Genomic DNA, 19,124 nt, shown 5'->3' on the forward strand with positions numbered 1-19,124 from the left:
CTGTAGTAATTGGGCTTGAAGGGCCCATTCTTGTTGAGTCCCAGATACTTGGCCTGTTCATCTGTCAGCTCGGTCAGGTGGGCATCAAAGGTGGGCAGGTGTAGGCTGGCCACATACTCATCTGGAATAGACCACAAAAGACCTGGAATAAGCATTCAAGCCTCTTGTCTAGCAATCCTCTTCAGCCTTAAAAAGTTGGAAAACGCCTTCTAATTCTTGGAGCTAAATGAAAAAATGTTCAACTTTTGCTTACTGGATCTCAATTCTAAGAATGGTTGCTTGAGCCTAAGCTCAGTGCTTTTCAAAGTCCTAACATTTCTTCCTTACAAGCTGTTTCAGCCCTGAACCTTTCCTTCTCCCCAGAAAAGTGAGGGAGATGTGAAAGAAACAATAGGCCTTAGAGTCTAAAATAAAGGATGGGAGAGTAGGGGGGGTCTAAAAAGCGAGAAGCTCCAACTGTAGTTCTACCTTGAACCCTATACTTTGGGTCACTCAGAAACAGACACCTGGGGGGAGGATATAGCTCAAGTACTAGAGCACATGCTTAGCATGCACAAGGTCTTGGGTTCAATCTCCAGTACTTCCTCTAAAAATAAATAAATAAACCTAATTACCTCCTTCCTCAAAAAAATAAATAAATAAGAAAACTCATTAACAACTTTATAAAAAGAAAGAAAGAAAGAAAGAAAGAAACACTAACACCTGCGGAAATCTGAAAGGAGTGACTAAGGACATGACACTGTTTGCTTTGCTTTCACCACTCTTAGCTCTTATGGGTTTCTATTTACCTTCTCTTACCTGAATACATATTATTCAGAATTTTTGTGTCATTTCCTATGTATTTGTCTGGTCTCTCTAACTTAATTATACATTCAGTCAGAATATGGACTGTTCTATTTTTTAAAATATCTTTCCAAAGTGCCTATTAAAGGGAGAATATGTTGCCAACTTCTAACAGTTGCTATGCCTTTAATGCTAAAGCAAAACAAAACTAGAAGCTGATTTATGCCCTGATCTTTGGCTCAGGAGTTTATAAACACACTGTTATCAGTTCAGGTGCTTGAGGCAGGCTCCTTAAAAATTTAAGACAGTTTAATATTTCTCTTATACAAAACAGCCACACAACTACACTCTTAACAGCAGCTATTCAGAGTCTTTCCTTTGGCCTGAAACAACAGGGTCAGTGTTAGAAGGCGTAGAATGAAAGTCTTCTTCGTCTGAGAACAGTTTGGTAGGGGCTATCTGGCAGCCTAGAGCTGGAACCAGTCAGATGTCACAAGGTAGGAGACGATTTTCTCTCTTGTGGGGAGGATATTTTTTTTTTTTCCTTTGAGATTCTTTTCTTGTATAATAGACACTTTGGGAAAATCCTTAAAATTCACAGGCAGGTAAACTAAATCACAGCACAGTGTTGTGACTTGCTTAGGGTAACCCGTTTGAAAAATGTGACAAATCAACTGGGGCTGGAATCTAGGAATTCTAGCTCCTACTTTATAAGATGAAGATACCTTTTTTCTATCTCTAAGAAATATAACGCCCCCAAACTTCATTTAGCCCCTGACTCTGAACTTCTTGGTAAGGATGGGGATAGAAGAGCTCAAGCTTACCCATTTTCTTGGGCAACAGGTAGACATCCTGCTTATAGCGGCCCTCAGGAGCATTGTAGAGCTCTATCAAGGCAAGAGCCTAGAAAAGCAGAGAGATGGATGCTGACATGCCATTCACAGCAACCCACCTCTTACCAAATGAAACCCTGATGGGCTAATGACCCTCTCCAGCCCACTGCTTCCCCACTGTGGGGGCCTTACCTGAGTAGTGGCGGTGATGGAGAGCACAAAGGTAGGCACTGTGGAGCAGCTGAGGTTCAGCAGACGGCCCTAGAGGGCAAGGCGTGACACACAAATGGGTTGGTTAGATGAAGTCTTTGGCTTTGAGAAGTGAGGGAAGAACACCACTGCCATTTTCTAAATACTTCCCAACTACTATGCTGGACAAAAATCAGGTATTCAACCAATGGAAATGAATCAATTGACATTTAAGCGAAATGTTAACAAAATTCTGGAAAATCTGATGAAGGTAATAAGTTAAAAGATTTCTGGGACTATTTCAGGGGGTATATCTTCTGTATGTTTTGAAGGAGGTGAGTTCTGTATGTGCCTTGCAGGACTGTAATTCAAAAATAGGAATCTTTGGCTACAGAAAAGTTTTTTTCTTTTTAATGAAATGATAGGAAGTAACTTTTTTTTGCTAACATTAAAATTATAACTTTTTGAAAGATATCAGATGAAGTAAAATCTGATAGTTCTAAATTAAAAAAAAAGAGAGAGAAAAAGAAAGAACTAGAAATGGTCACATGACCCTGAGGCTTATGCCAAGGAAGGGTGTATTTCTCTTGAATTTTCTATTTTCTACAACAGAATATCTTCCTTCTGATGCATTGCTATTCCTTTGAAAAGCTGTCCTAAACAATGATCTGGTCAAATCCAAGGACAATCTCTCCAGGTTGTGATGGAGATATATTTTGATTTAGGAAGCTGTAAGGATTTCTGTGCTTCTTCCTCAATTTGGTTCTCCTGAATCCAGGACAGCTATGTATTTCGAGCGGGTGACTCAGAGAGTTAGAAGGACTAGAAACTTCTTCCAATGCCATCCTTTCCTACTTTATTTCCGAGGAAGCTTGATTACCTTTTTTGCTCAACATAGTAGCCAAAAACAAAACTAACTCTGTTAGTTGCTTTTGTCACCAAAATTGCTAGACAGGGACCTCTCAGGGCAACTAGCAATAAGTCATCAGACAGTGGGCTGACATTAAAGCAATTAATGAATATTTATCAACCTGCCCATTCCCTCCCTGTACATCCTTCTTTACAGATGCCCTGAAGTCTTTGAGAAGGTGAGATAAGGTGAGGAAAGGTGAAGAGAACAGGAAAAATACTCAAACATAAATTTAAGCATCCCTAGATGAAGACAGTATATGCTTTACATTTTCATATTCAGTTTCTTTAATTGAAAAAAACAATGAAAATCAAAACTCAAGGAAAGTATTACTATCCTCCTTGTTATCTTGGTATCTTTCCCTGAAGAAGAGAAAGTATCAAGGTAAAAACAGAGGGCAGTGTTAGAGCTGTCAGGAATCTAGGACAGGGAAGAGACACTGTCAAGAAAGGAAAAGTGGCTAAATATTGACATGGAAGTCTAAGTGGAAAGAAAGTCAAGAGTAAGGCTGAGCTAGAAGAAGCCGAGAGGGAAGTATCAGCCACACAACCGATATATATCTGGGTATCTACTATACTTCTGGCTCAGCTTAGGGGAATGGACACTCAAAAACAGGGGATCTATTAGCAAAGACATGACCTTCCCAGAGTTTGCTTAAGATTGTCTGAGTCACAGTCAGGAATATCTACTTTGTGCTTACTGATTAAACCATCCCACAAATGACATTATCTCTTTGTAAGCATCACTCAAAGTGGCATTGGTTCTATCTGTTAATTCTTTCCACAGTAATAGTCATTATCTGACTCAACCTGCAGAGTGACATAGAGAGACAGGATAATTGGTGAAAAGTGGGGAACCAAAATAGTTTCTTAATTGCTGAATGAAAAGACCTTTCATAGTTAGATGTAAAATCTATTGGTAAAGTAGTTAAGCTTGTGCTTAAGAGATGCAGAAAGGATGGGAGAACATGAGGAGGAGGGGACCTGGGTACTGCAGTCTCTCCGGTCAGGGGTGAATCTCTCTTACCAGCCTCAGGTCTTACCTCTGCCAGCAATACTATCCTCTTGCCATCAGGCCATATTACATGGTCAACTTGGGATCTCACTCGCTCCCAGGTCAGTTCTGGTGTCCGCAGACTCGCCTGGAACACAGACAGCAAGGATACCATCAGCCATGCCAAGCCCCTTTCTGGATCTAAAGATGCTGAAGGGAGCCATTTCAAATAGCAAGTCGAAAAGAGCAACCAACATGCCAGATGGAGAATACCTGTCCTGGGTTGGTTAGGACTGTTCCATTTCAGGGAATTTAATCTTAGGCCCAGCCAGGGAGGGATCACTCAGGATGTCATTCCACAACATATACTGTACGCCCACTGACTGCTGAGCACAGTAAAAGGTGCTATGGGAAATACAAAAGAAACCAAAGACATGGTTTCTGCCTTCAAAAACCTTGTACTGTAGTTGGGGACACAAAACAATACATATGTGAGGGGATAAAAGCCTTTAATACTTACAAAGCAACATGCAAACAAGTGCAGATTAATACAGTGCAAACTGAATACATAAGTGCTGAAGGGACACAGAGAAAAGGAGCGTCAGAGCTGAGTGAGATTAGTTAGAGAAGGCTGTATGTCCTATAGGTAGCATGCCGGGGCCCAAGGTTCTGCCCTCATGTCCCAGTGTCCCAGGTTCCACCTTCTCAATGATGGTGGTTCACCCTAAAGATCAGAAGCTTTGTGACCTAAGTGCAAACGTGAGGTAGCCTTTAAAGAAATGCTTAATGGTGGAGTAAAGCTCCTGGTGGCTCACCCTCCATCCATTTCTGTATATTGTATATTCCGAGAACAAGAGAAGAAATGTTAAGTTTATCAGCAGCAGCAATCAAACAACAGTCACAGGGTTTAGACTTAAGATAATAACTTTCTTCTTCCAAGAGGCAATGCCTAAATTAGAAAAGGAGTCTGTACTCTGACTACCCACTGGCTCAAGTTGGTAAAACTGAGAAGTCCTGCCAAATAGTAGTTTGCAGATAAATAAAGAGAAACACTTTAGTTATATAATAATCACTTACTGAGTACACATTATATTCTAGGCATTGTAGCAAACGCACTATTATAGATAAGACTGTGGACTCCTCCCCTGGACTGTGAGCTATTTACGGACAGGGACTGTATCCTCCCAATCTAGTGGGAAAGACAGGCATATAATTATATTTCATTATATTCAGAACTTTATTAGTGGTCTGGACCACTTCTTTATTAGGTAGATGAGAAATATAAAATCTCTTGAGATGTCAAGTTTCATAAATTGATTCAACTTTTCTAAAGGGCAACTGGGCTAACAAAATTTTATATACACCTAATCTTTAACTAAACAAATTCACTTTTAAGGCTCTATCCTATGGAAGTAGTTGCTTAAGTTCAGAAATGTAAGTGCCCAAGAATGTTCAACCCAGTATTATTTGTAATAGCAAAAATGTAAGTCAACAAGGAAATGTCTAGGTAAATCAGGATAATTCCATACAACAGAATAGCATGCAATTCTTAACAAATAAAGAAGTAGATCTGTATGTGTTAACATGAAGACCATACGTTGTTAGGTGAAAAAAATCAAGTTGCAGAAATAACATACTATAATCTCAATTTTGTGAATTTTTAATTTCTTACTTTAAACATATTTATAGTTTGAACTGTAAACTAAGCAAGTATTACTTTAAAATTAGAATTTAAAAAAGAAATTTTACAAATAAACACTGTAAATAAAGTTTAAAAGAATTTTAGCAAACAGACCATTTTGGGAAGTTAAGGACATACAAAGTAAATTATTCAGCCTTTAGAAATATCATGAAGGACCATAACCATGTAGAGCCAAGAGACACTTCTTGGTGACACTGACAATTTTTTATGGAGATGATGGGACTTTAAAGGATTTCAAGTTCTTAGTGTTTCACATTCCTAATCTTCCATTGGACAAGCAATCTTGGTGACTGGGAGTAAAGAGATGGCACAATGATTAACAAAATCTCCCGTCTTAGGAAGGATTTCCTGGGAAAAAAAGATACGGTGGAATCAAGGAAAGGGCGCTTCCTATGAACATTATAAAATAATCAATGCTTAGTAGAGGTGGTTTACTAGAGCACTGGGATGGCTATGATGCAAGCAAAAGACCTGAGGGTTTAAAATGGGGTTTGAAGAGAAACTTGGTTATCTCTAGCACTGCCCAAGCAGCCCCAATAACCTATTAAAGTCTACTTGGCAGTTACACTCCTTGAGAGAAGGGTTTTCGTTGGCTAGCACAGTTTTACAGGAATTTCTCTTAAAGACATCCAATTGTCTTTTCTGTGGATTTACAATCACTAAGCAATCTACCAGGAAACAGGTTCCCTAAGCCCACTCCTTTCCCCAACTAGGTGTACCTCCCACTGTGGTTCTGGTCCTGCGAAGCACAGAGTCAGCAGCAAGTCTCAGGTTGTAATTCTTCAGCTGGCAAAAACTTTTAAAGCATGTGCACATAATGGTTTAACTACTTGAGCTGTGAAGCTGACAATCATACAGGCTGTCTGTGTGATACATATGGGTAAGCAGGTCTCTTTTCAAGAGAAAGGAAGTATGTGAAAGGCTTGCCAAAAGGCAGCTAAGAGCACAATTCCTATCGCAGGTTCCGTAAGTATTCATGGTATCATTTCTCAGAAAAAAATACATAAATGACTGATGTTTTCCATGAGCTATTCCTTCCTAAAAATGCTGCAGTCAGTATCTCAAGGTTAGGTAAACTATATATTTCAAACAAAAAAGACCCTTAAATTTTTGATTACTAAAAATATCTGGATAAAAATTTACCAGATCATTCTCCTTTGCAGTTGGGCTGAGTTAACTTATAATGACTCTCCTCTCTTTTTATCACACTCTGCATCCAATTTATTTAGCAAATCCCACTGGTCCTACCTTCACTTCTTGTCACCTCCACTGTTTACCCAGCTAATCCACGCTACCATTTTCTGTTGCTGGAAATACTGAAAGAGCTTCCTATCGTCCCTATGACCACTCAAGCTCCAGGAGTGTTTTCTTCATACAACAGCTGGGGTAATTTTTAAAAACATAAGTCAGGTTTTGTCAGTCACCTGCTCAAAACATTCCAATGGCATCATTTGTACCCAGAATAAAATCTAAAGTCCATAGCATGGTGTATAAAGTCACCTGCTACCTCCTTGCTGCCTCTTATTCTCAGTGGCATCTTTTCTGTTCCTCAAACACATCAAGGACATTTCTACCTCATGGTCTTTAACTAACCATTCTCTCTGAATAGAATGCTCAGATGGCTTGCTCCTTCAATTCATTCAAGTTTTGTTTTTTTTTTTAAACAGACAAGCACAGAGTCACTATTGTGGTTAGAAGTTGGCAGCATGGGAAAGGGGAGGAACAGATGGGGAATTGAGGCGTCGTTAAATACAGCCCCCCCCCCCCACAGCAGTGCCTGGGGGGGGACTTGGTCTGCTTCAACCCAAGAGGAATCAGGAGGTCAAAAGTGGTTTGGGAAGCCAGAACCATCAGGGATGGAGGGAGGAGGAGGAAGGTCCAGGGTGGGGTGGGGGGCTGTTTGGCAACTAGGGTGAAGGGCCTGCCCTCTCCCTGCTGGGATCCCCCCAGCCCTTCTGGTCTGGAAGGAAGCGAGCAGTCTGCAACCCCCATGGGCAGGTCTGGGGCTGCCAGATGCTTTAGGCAGGGGGCAGTAGAGGTTCACAAAGGCTTGCCCTCCAGGGAGATGATTGCGCTGCCCCCACCCCACTGGCTTCTCTGCCAGAATGCAGTGGTCCTTAAAAATATGAAATGGTTCAGGAGTTTATGCATCCTTGCACAGGGGCTATGCTAATCTCAGTATCCTTCCAATTTTAGCATACGTGCTGCTGAAGCAAGCACTCATTCAGGTTTTTGTTCAAATGTTCCCTCCTCAAAGATACCTTCTTTGATTACTCTAACTAGATAGGTTCCTCAATGTCCTCACCCTTCTGCTATTCTTCAGTATTAGGCACTAACTGACGATAACTGTCTACTTAGTAACTGTTTCCCACACTAGAATGTAAGCAAGAAAGTAGGCATATTGTTCACTGCTATTTCTTCAGCCAATTAGTACTTCGCACAGAGCAGAGCAAGTACTCAATACAAATTTGCTAAGTAGTGAATGATCATTCTGCATTCAATGATTAGTTGAGCCTGCTCTTTCCTTAAATTTCATTTTACATGCCCTGTGACACTACCATCCAAGGTTGAGTAATTTAACATTTTCAAAGCCATTCTGAACATGTCCCTTTCTGGACCATTTAGTTTAGTCATTTTCTGCTAAGAAGAGCACAGACAGTTGAAAGATGGCTCTTGGCTAGTGTCAGTGGCAGATACTAGCGCTACTAGCAACACCTGCAAAAGTAGGTCTAATCTCACCACAGAAACCAGGCTGATCCTTTTGAAACAAAAAATCATCCTTTTAAAACAGAAGTCAGAAATCCTATAATGGCTTACTATTCCTCTCCAGACACAATGAGGAGTTCTTACCGTGGCCCCCCATAAGATCTGGCTCATTACCTCTGACCTCATCTTCCACTCTTCCCTGCCCCATGCTCTTCCGTTCCAGCCACACTGGCCTCATTGCTGCTCCTCAGACTAGGCACACTGGCACCTTAGGGCATTTGCTCTGGCTGCTGTTCCCTTGTCTTGAAATGTTCTTCATCTAAAAGTCAACATGGCTAATTCCTTCAGATTTGCTCAACCATCACCTTTTTTTTCTTTTTGGTTGGATTTTTATTTTATTTTATTTTAATAGAGGTGCCGGGGATTGAACCCCAGATCTTGTGCATGCTAAGCATGCGCTCTATCACTGAGCTATACCCTCTACCCCAACCATCACCTTCTTAATGAGGCTTATACCTTGATCCCTCTCTTTAAAATTATAACCCAGCACTCTTAATCCTCATTACCATGCTCTACTTTTTCTTTTATCCATGGTGTTTTCGTCTTCTAACACACTATAAATTCTACTTATTATATTTATTATCCTTCTTCTCAGTAAAATATAAACTCCATAGGGGCAGGAATCTTTTCCTATTTTGTACACTGATCCTAAGCATGCAGAATAGCACCTGGCATATAGCAATCACACAATACATATTTGTGATGGGAGGTAAAGAGGCTCTTGGCTTTTATCCTGAGAGATTACTTATGTCTGGGCTGCCTTTGGAGGAAAGATTACCATCACAATTTGAAGTTAATCTAAAAAAGCATGAGGAGATAATAGTATAACACATAGGAAAACAAGAACAAAAAAACTGGACTGGAAGTCAAAAAACATGGATTTTGTGCATCAATTTCATTTTGGAATCAATGGCTATGACTGAACAATGCACTTAAGCTTTAGAGTTTCCCAAATGAAAATCAGGAATAAAAATAATGCCTCGTGGGATGGTCAAGAGGTTGAAATGAGATAAAGTAAAGGTATAAAAATTACATGATTGCATTTGAAATTATTTTTATTTTAGAGCTTCTTGAGGGTTTAGAAGAGAAAATTTCTTCCCCTTTCCCTTATACAGAAGATTTCTCTTTAGGGCTCAGAGCATGACTACTTCCCTTTAAGGCTTTTCCATTTGGGGGCTCTATAAGTGGACTAATCCAGAAAACGACAATCATGGGCTAGATAGTTTTAGAAATATTAATATCTTTGACCATTTAATAAAGGGGCAGTATGGTACATAAGTGGAACTTAAAAAACAAAGACAAACAACCCCCCCAAAATCAAAAAAGAAAACTAAATTAATTATTCTTTATAAGCAAAATATCACAGTAAAGACAGAGTAATGGAGCCATGCCACTCAAAAACCTCAAGGGTAGCAATAGGCTCTGGTAGGTTGCTTTCCCAGCTATTTTTAATAACAGAAGAATAGAGCACAGAGTTAAAAAGAGAAACCATTTAAAATAAACACCCAACAGGTTCTCAGTATATCAACCGATCCTTACCTGGCCATGCTGAAGCTCAATCAGAGCAGCCCTCAGTGGAGATGAAAGCATGCTTTGCTTGAGCCATTTACCCAGAGAGAAATACAGTTGTGCCAGAAAAATGCCAGAAAAATTTAAAACCAGAGTGAAAGTCACACTGAGACATACTTTGGTAAGTCTGAAAAGAAATAAATAACACTTCTATTAACTATTACTTGGGCAACTTAGTAGGACCGAGTGTTATGTTGGATTGGAAAATTTTACGGTGGATATAATAAAATTAGAGAACCAAAGTGACAGATTTTCCAAGTTTGAGGAACTCATGCTACTGAATCACTTGTCACACCTATGGATGCAATTACTATAGTTTGGAACATATGTTAAGGGGGGACCTAGCCCCATGAAAGAGGGAGAGAAAAGGGAAACCACCATATTTGACAGTCAGTCCTAAGCAGTGTTCTCATCCCAGCCCATAGATTTTCCTCCCTTGACTTGTTTCCTTGGACCAACCTACTTATTTCATCTTTATGGTAAAGTCAAATATTCCACAAATACTGACTAGCAATACTGACTCACATTTGTTGCTTCCTTTTTGTAGTTTTGAGTCTACCCAGCTCTTAATCCTATATATAAAGATAAAATGGCTTAGAGTATAAGTAGGTATCAAGCTAAGGTGGAAAACAAGAATCATTTGAAATGATTAAGTTGAGATGAAGAAGTTTTACCGATTCCATAAGCACAGGCCATAAGGCTTATAAGTGAACAGCTCTGCCAGGACAGTCATGTTTAGGATGACTGGTGACCCTGCAATTTCTTCTTCTGGCTTATGTTTCTTGGGAAGGAGAGAAAAAAAAAAGCCCCCAATGATGAGCCACTAGTTGATCTTACCACGTCAATCTCCGTGTTAGAATGTCCCATGTTACAAACGATGCAGCTATTCTTCATACGGTCCAAGTGCTCTCTGGTTACCACATTCTTGTTACCTTAAAAACAGAAGAGATACCCTCATGAAAAAGAATGAAGTTGGACCTCTACCTCACACCATATGTAAATTTAACTTAAAATGGATCAGAGACCTAAATGTAAGAGCTAAAACTATAAAAGTTTAGCTGAGCATACGAATAAATCTTTGTGACCTGAGTTGAGCAGTGGTTTTTTAGGTATAATACCTAAAACACAAGGAACCAAAGAAAAAACAAAATAAACTGGACTACACTGAAATTGAAAAACTTTTGTGCTGCAAATGATACCACCAAGAAAGTGAAAAGACAACCTACAGAATGGGACAAAATATTTGCAAATGATATATCTGATATATGGAATATTATAAAATGGAATACTATTCAGCAATAAAAAGAATGAAACACTGATACATGCTATAACATGCATGAACCCTGAAAATATTATGCTAGGTAAAAAAAGCCAGTCACAAAAGACCACGTGTTGTATGATTCTGTTTATATGAAATATCTAGAATAAGCAAATATACAGAGACAGAGAATTTAATGGTAGCCTAGGGCTGGGGAAAGATGGAGGGTAGACTGAGGAGTGACTGCTGATAGTATGTGGTTTCTTTTTGAAATGATGAAAATGTTCTGGAATTAGATAATGGGATGTTGTACAATTTTACTAAAAATCACTGAACTGTATACTTTAAAAGGGTGACTGATGATATCTGAATTACATCTCAGTAAAAAAAATTAGACTGTGGTGATGGTCGTATAACCCTTTGAATTTGCTAGAAAACGCTTTTTGTAATTGTACACTTAAAATGAGTGAAATGTGTGGTAAGTGAATTACATCTCAATAAAGCTATTAAAAAAATTATCGAGTGATTGATGTGAAGCAAGAATAGTTTCTTATGATCCCTCTTTGTCCGCAACTCTTCCTGAGGCTACAAATAATATTTTTATTCTTAAACATTATGATTTTCTCCTCTAAAATAAAATTATAAAAGAAACCCAACATTCCAATGGTTTATGGTTCTAACATAAAGATAAAATAAGTATCTCAGTCCAAGGGAAGTAGCCATACCTGTATATTCCTCTCTAAAACTCAAAATCTACCTCTTCGGGAATTAACACAACTACCATTCCCATTTCTCTAACTAGAAAGAATTTTGCTCTAGCTTTGCTTTAATTATAGGGACTAGAGAGAAATATACATCACTTCTGGAAGTAAAATAAAAAACCATCAAATGTACAAATGTAAGATCTGGCTTTCCAAATAAAACTCATCTGTAGCCATCTCCCAGGTAGCTGAGGATGCACGGAGATATAGAACAGTTAAAAGGGCTGGAGAGAAACATTCCTGTAGAGATGGCCTAATGGTATACTTTTGGTCAGAGCTCTGAAAAGGCAGGAAGAGTGTGAAAGGTTGACTAGTTTTCTGGACGACTATCTCTGGCTTTTAAAGTTTGGTTTTGTTCAGAACATTTTCAGTCATTTTGCACTTGTTCTATGAAAGTGTTCCTAAGTGCCACACTACTTTATATGTCATAATCATACCTGTACAGGTAATAACAATATCCACTTGTCGGATGACCTCATTTAATTTCACCAGTCGAAATCCATCCATACTGTAGAAATAAAGTATGATCGATTAACCCAAATAGGCAGCTGGGGAGCCTTTTGCCACACAACCTCAAAAGCTATCACCCAAGTTCCTCTGGTACCTACATCACTTCTTGATATAGCTGGACTATTCTTAGCAGTGAAAAATTCAAACCGTTTCCTTAGCTCATACAGGTCAGAAATAAAAGTTTCTTTCGTATCACTGGAACCTAGTTCTTCCATGATTAAGGGAAGCAGGGTTAACCATGAGATTCTCCAATCAAGTTTCCAGAAAGTGCCATTTTACCTGAACTTACTGCCCCACTGAAACTGCTCTTCCCAAGATCATCAATGATCTCCTGAATGTCAAGAAAAATTCTTTTCTTAGATTCTAATATTACTTGATTTCCCCTGCTACATTAAACATTATTTGTCTTCTTAAAACTCTATACTCTTTGGAGACCATGACACTGTTTTCTCTTGGTTTCCCTACTTTTCTGATTGTTCTTTCTTGATCTCAGTCAACCTTTAAATGTTGGTACTCGGTAGGGTACTCTTTTCTCTACCCTTTCAGCACTTATCCATTCCCTTCCCTTGGCTACAAATGATGCCTCACAGGTGGCTGATTTGCACATCGATATCTTTAGCTTAGCTCTCTTCAAAGCTTCAGAGCCATGGATCAAATTATCCACTGGATAACTCCTCCTGGTGTCCCACAAGGACCTCAAACTTACTGTGTTTGAAAATAAACTCATTCTCTTCCCCACACCACCAACCTTATCTATCCCTTCTTCTATATTTTTTATCTTAATCAACAGCATTACTATTCACCCAACTGTACAAGCCAAATAAACTAGAATGTCCTAGCCTACTGCCTCTCCCTAATTAAAATTGTCACCAAATCTGGTTGATTCTTTTTCCTTAATATCTTAAAATTTCTTTGATCTGTCTCTTCTTCTTCATACATTCTGGCCTTATGTTTGGTCTTATTATTTCTTGCCTAGATTAGTACAGTAGCCCCTGGCCCAATTTCATCGCCTCTAGGTTTATGTCTCTCTAATTCATTTTGCAGAGTGATTTCCCTAAACACAATTTGGATCCTGTCACTCCCTTGCTTAAAATACTTCAGTGAGATTGACTGTTCTCAGGATAAGATTCAAATACTTATGTTAATATATGATTATACTGACATATGACCCCTACCTCAGGTGTTACCACTCCCCCAAATTTAACCTATAGGTCAGCTGCATTAAATAATTTCTTAAACATGAACATGATGTGCTCTCTCCTTTCTAGGTGATCTTGCACATGTTCCTGGTACCTGGAGCTTATTTCTAAACTAAGAAATCATTTACATGTCTCAAGACTCAACTCCATCGACACCTCTTTCTACCTTGCCCCCTCGCTCTTTAGTTAGATATTTCTCCTTTGTGCTCCTACAGAAGCATGTGACGTTCATCTCTATCACAGCACTTACTACACTGCACAGTGATTCTGTGTGCTTCTAAAAACAGGGACCTTGTCTCATTCACCTATACATCTTATTCATCCTCAGCACACGGCACAGAACCTAACACAGAATAAGTGATCAGTTCACATCTGTAAGATAGTTTGAATCAGTATCCTTATCAGTATTCAAGCAGGTTCACGTTTCTCTAAGTGAAAATGCTAGAATGGTGATAGTTCCCCTATTTTGTTGGAGCCCTGACTCAGACAAAGCCGACAACTGTTAGGGAAATCTGTGGGTTGATGGCGAGGGTGTGTGAGGAGTTGTAGGGCAGGAAAAACAGTTATGGCAAAATCTTTTATGCTATGACTCATCTATCCTGGGTACCCTCCTCTGGAGGGTTAATGGTAAAGACTAGGGGTGTTATCCAGGCTACAGACACACGGACTTCGCAGTAGTCCTCAGGGGCAGTGCTATTTCCATCCTGCTGAAGATGGCAAAACAATTTTAACGATTTTACCACTTTTTGAGCACTTACTATGTGACAGCAGCTCTATCTGATGTCAGCCTATTTCTGTTTTTAACTATTGCTTTTCAAAGGGAGAGAACTGCATGTGTAGATGGTAAGGGGCTACTTGTTCTCTGGCTCCCTGTTACTATTTTCACAGGAGTTCTAAATGTTAGCTTCTCTGATAGTCTCGGCTCTTAGAGCAGAACTCCTTGATCTTTGAAAGACAGGTGCTTGCAGTTAACAGCAATCTCTGGGGATCTGGGCCCCTCTGAGATAAAATGCGGCATCAACCAGGCCAGTCTTTGGAGCTACAAGGTCACGTGTTAGATGGCAACGTAGAGGAAAAAGCAAGTCTCCTTTTGCATGCTTACCAGGCTTGAAGGGCACATATAGGGTCAATCTCAGTCACATACACAATGGAGCCCATAGCTTTTAAGGCAGCGCAGCACCCCTTCCCCACCTGAAGAAGAGAGAAAGTACATATAATAAGGAAAGTCACGCAGAAAATAGTTTCTCAAAGCTTCTGGTAAAGCGTGCCCACCTTTCCGCCCCCAAAAGGAATTTTGCTGAATAGATTCATGCTTAGGGAAAAATAAGAAAAACAAATAAATGAATGCAGTTCATAAACAAACTCCTAAGCCCTGCTTAGCACATGCATGTGCATAAGAACACCCACACTCACGATTTATAATCAAAACACAAGCTAAAAGAACATCACAAACAGTGTACTGGAACAGTCAGAAAATCAACTTAAGAAAAAATAGCAAAAATATAAAGGGAAAAAAGAAAGACTGTATTTTAATCAGAGGGCCTCTGAAGTTCCTTTTTTCCATCTAAAGCAGTAAATGAATGTATTTTTATGTCCGTACAAGGGAAAAATTCTAGTATATTTCAACAAAATACATTTTAAACACATAATAATTGAAAGATTAAACCTTACCTCTCCATAGCCACAGACCACCACCTGCTTTCCACCAAACATCATGTCTGTTGTCCTTTTAAGTCTATGGGAAAAAACCAAAACACAAACAAAAAAAAACCCCCATTAAATCAGAAAAATCTCTTGTTTCTCCCTTGAGATTAGATTGAATCCCTTTGTTTTCATGGTTTTGTTTTTTGGGGGCTTTTTTTGGCTTGGGGTTTTCTCCCCCACCACCCCATGGTGAGAGCAAGCCTGGTTTCTATCCCAGAGAAACTAACAACTAGAAAGAAAGGTTCAATAAAATATGTATTTTCTTACTCCATGCTATCCAATCAATTCCATCTATATGAGGCTGTTTTTCTTTTTTTGCCCCCTTGTCTTGGGAGTGGTGCAGAAGGGAAGACACTTTAGACCACAAAGTAACTTTTAAACATAACAGCAATACATATTTATTATATAACATTTTGAATATATAATATTTATAAATAAAGATACAAAGAAGCAAAAAGACTAATTTTAATTTAAGGAGGTGACAAAGCTCTGGCTTAATGTAAACATTCTACCTTACTGAATTAGACACATAAAATATAACACAGATAAATGAGTCCTACATTTGTTAGTATCAGAATGGCCAATAAGTCCCACAGTAATTCACCAGGGAGGGTAACAGGCAACAAGGTGGAGAAGAGCCTTGAAACACACCAGCACTGACTACGTGAGGTAGTGAGTTTTCTGGGCCGAGTCCTCAGACATGTTCTACTTCTTTGTCTCTGATTCTCTGTGAAGTTAGAATAAACGTCCTTACTGTTGTTTTCAGGGTCTCTTGGAAGAGGTTGTAGGAGCAGTTTCCCTTCAGGTTTTGTTGATCTCCCTTCTCTAAGGAAGCCTCAGGTAGGCAGAGGAAGTTTTTAATTAAAACCAGCCTATTCTGAGATAAGACAGTTCCAACAAATATCTGTGGGTCTTTTTACTCACTTATCTCTCTGTTAAATATCTATAAATGGACCAAAAAGCAAAGTAGAAATCCTATCTTTTTCCTGATCGGACAACTCCACTCACTAGACCTAGTATAACTCCATGAACCCCAATAAAACTCAGTAAATATCAATTAAGCGTAGAGGCAATTTTTGTTGACTGAAGAGACTAAGTCTGGCTGGGCTGCCACCACATTCAAAAGTCAGGGCTTAGAATGGTCCTGAACTGGCTAAACACTGCTAGGAAATCAGTAGATCATATTTCTGAGCCTCCTTTACTTTGCCTACCCTCAAGCCTTTCTGCCTCTCTTCCCAAAAGAAAATGTGACTCTCTTTGTGATTACAAAGGCCTGTGTGGTGGAAAGGAAACGTCATCAACACTGCGGCTCTGCAAACAACAGGCTGACAGACCTGGATGGATTCCAGTTAGGCAGTGATTTCCTTGTGATCTTAGGGAGCCAGATCTGCCTCAAGGTTCAAGGATAAAGGGCAGAAAAGACCTCAGTCAAGGAGGGACTTTTTGGGGATAGGAGGGGAAGCTATCTGCTGGTGTATGAGAGTCACGCCAAGTCTCTGGCTTCTCTCTTTATTCTTTTGGTCCCAGGACCCTCTAGAAGAGTTTCTGAAATACGATCTATTTTACAAGCTAAAAATCGTATCTGGGATTTCTGGTAAATCCTTTATCTTCCTACCATGTGGAACCTCAGTCTCCAGAAGACTGCAGTTGCCCTGCTTTTTGGCACCGCAGACCAATTACAGGAGTGTCCTCCAGGAATGAGTGGGGCCATTCTCTCAGCTTATGGTGTAGTATGTAACCAGCTCAGAGCTACAGAAGCTCAAGCCCTTCCTCATTTGGACCCTCTATTTTGCAGCCTTCTCTGGAGCACACTTTGCCTCTTCTTTAACTTCTACTATCAACTCCTCTGAGAGGAAAAACTACCCATGACCCAGTTGGAAAGCTTTTCACCGTCTGAAGGTGCCAAGGATCTCTTATTACTCAGCAGTAAGTAGATGGGTGATGTTTACCTATCTCTCCATTAACCTTAACCCCTGTCTACTGCTTCCATTTTACTCTCACTTTCATATGTCTGACATTAAAGTAGCTTTCTTATCCACAGGGTAAATGCTGCTTAGAAGGGACTCTGTCCATGTTTATGAGCTACCTTTAGGCATCTTTTACAAAACTTAAGATTAAGGAAGATTTTAAACTCACAGATTTGGGATGTGAAAAATCTAAAAGAAACTTAGTTGTGAATGAGTAAATATTTCTATGAGTATAATACCCAGATCATTTATCAGGTGCAAAGCTGTGCATCACAGTAACAGTTATATGGGGACAGAACTGGGGACAGTTCATAAACATACTGATGGATTGGGAACTCAAATGTCCAATCTATCTTATAATATCATTGACTTTACACGAGTAATAATTAGCAATAGTTTGAATTTGCATTCAATACCTCCCCTAACCCTGAAAAAAAAAAAAGATTTCAAAGCAAAAGTCTTCCTGCTATGATCTAACTTAATCCTAGAAGTTACTGTACAGGGTTCTAGAAAGAAGGGCAAGTGAACTAACATTGACCAGGATTCATACCTTCTCTCATCTAATCCTCACAGTAGCCCTGTGAGGTAGGTCTTACTGTCACCATTTTACAGGTGAGGAAACAGGCACAGAGAGGTTAAATAACTAGTCTGAGGCTTATAAATGATAGAGCCAATCATCAAACCAAGGTCCTTCTTGCTCCAATGCCTGTGGTGTTGAACACCACCTGGGGTCCAGACTAGTAATGGGACCCACAGGCCCTTTCTCCCCTTTTCTGTTAAACTATACATGATGGAAACCATTTGACTTGGCAATATTCTAAACCAACTTAATGGTTTCATACAGAGAATTACTGAATCTTCCTAGCAAGCATGAAGAAATATTAGGACACAAGTGTAGAAACAGAAACTGGGCACTGGAAGAACAGAATATTTGGTATAGTATATCTAAGTGGATTTTGTCAGACTTGTAGTCCTTACAGATTTGAAAAACTAGAAAAGCCTCTGGGAAATGACTCTTTGCTCATTACAATTTCCAGATGGCCAGAGAACTCTATGACAGTGGAGGTTAACAACAGACAACATGACCTAGAAGAGGAACACCAGGAACCTTCTCCTAAACCACCAAAGATACTTCCTTGTTTATAACAACTTTAGTTACTGACTCACAGCGTTGATAGGGTCACAAAGTGAAAACTCTGCCATCAATAGATAAGGGCTGGTCTGACTTTTTAAGTAAAATAGATTTGCTGGTAATAGAGACAGCAATGGTAGCTCTAGGTTATAAAATATTGAGTATGATATAATGGTAACTTTGGGCTATAAAATATTGAGTATGATGTGGTGACAGATCCAGAGGTGCTACACAAATCATTTCCAGAAATAACCCAAACCAAAAAACTTAGAACCGCAATTCAACAACTTAAGTTCATCCCACAGATAATAAAAGATTACCCATCAAGAATTGATTCACGGCAACAGTAGAGGTTGTCAAATTTCTGTTTGGTGACTGAATCATTGACATTCATGGCTGGAACACATAGCTTCCCAGCTTTGGAGAGCTGGTACAGCCTGAGAACGAAGGAAATCAAGAAGAACATAAAACAATGAGATATTGCAATCTACCATCAGTTTCATATCAAATTCAACAAATATGTTAATTGAGCAGGCATGAGACACGACTAGTTTCATCCTATTAGATGTATGTAGAGAAATGAAGAATACCTTTCCAGAGCCTGTATATGCCTTAGAAATAAAGACTTTAGTCAAAAGGCATGTGGGAAAATCTTTGACCCACCACTAAATTTTAGGGATTAAAACATGAAACTTTAAACTATTTATTAATTTTATTTCCCTTTTTAATGAAAAAAAAAGAGTAACTGTAAGTACTATTTTAATTCCACTCTCTAATGCAACAATTTTAACTTTCAAGTATCATTTGAAATTTTATCATTTCAATACACACACCTATAAATATGTATA

General features: G+C 39.2%; 1 protein-coding gene and 1 pseudogene across 8 annotated transcripts in view; both read right to left on the bottom strand.

Annotated features, from left to right (window-relative positions):
- The window catches only part of AHCYL2 (adenosylhomocysteinase like 2), a 143,466-nt gene that overhangs the window by 3,414 nt on the left and 120,928 nt on the right, over positions 1-19,124 (bottom strand). For all 8 annotated transcript variants that reach the window (XM_031455345.2, XM_031455343.2, XM_031455347.2 and 5 more), the window contains exons 8-16: positions 18,597-18,713; positions 15,145-15,208; positions 14,576-14,664; positions 12,202-12,272; positions 10,583-10,677; positions 3,758-3,856; positions 1,809-1,877; positions 1,608-1,686; positions 1-121 (exon numbers count right to left, since the gene is read on the bottom strand). In XM_031455345.2, coding sequence (XP_031311205.2) covers positions 1-121; positions 1,608-1,686; positions 1,809-1,877; positions 3,758-3,856; positions 10,583-10,677; positions 12,202-12,272; positions 14,576-14,664; positions 15,145-15,208; positions 18,597-18,713 — 804 coding nt within the window. The remainder of the gene's footprint in view (positions 122-1,607; positions 1,687-1,808; positions 1,878-3,757; positions 3,857-10,582; positions 10,678-12,201; positions 12,273-14,575; positions 14,665-15,144; positions 15,209-18,596; positions 18,714-19,124) is intronic.
- Positions 7,530-7,630, bottom strand: LOC116154169 (U6 spliceosomal RNA; annotated as a pseudogene).

This window comes from Camelus dromedarius, chromosome 7 (genome assembly GCF_036321535.1).
Source record: "Camelus dromedarius isolate mCamDro1 chromosome 7, mCamDro1.pat, whole genome shotgun sequence".
NCBI classification, from domain to species: Eukaryota; Metazoa; Chordata; class Mammalia; order Artiodactyla; family Camelidae; genus Camelus; species Camelus dromedarius.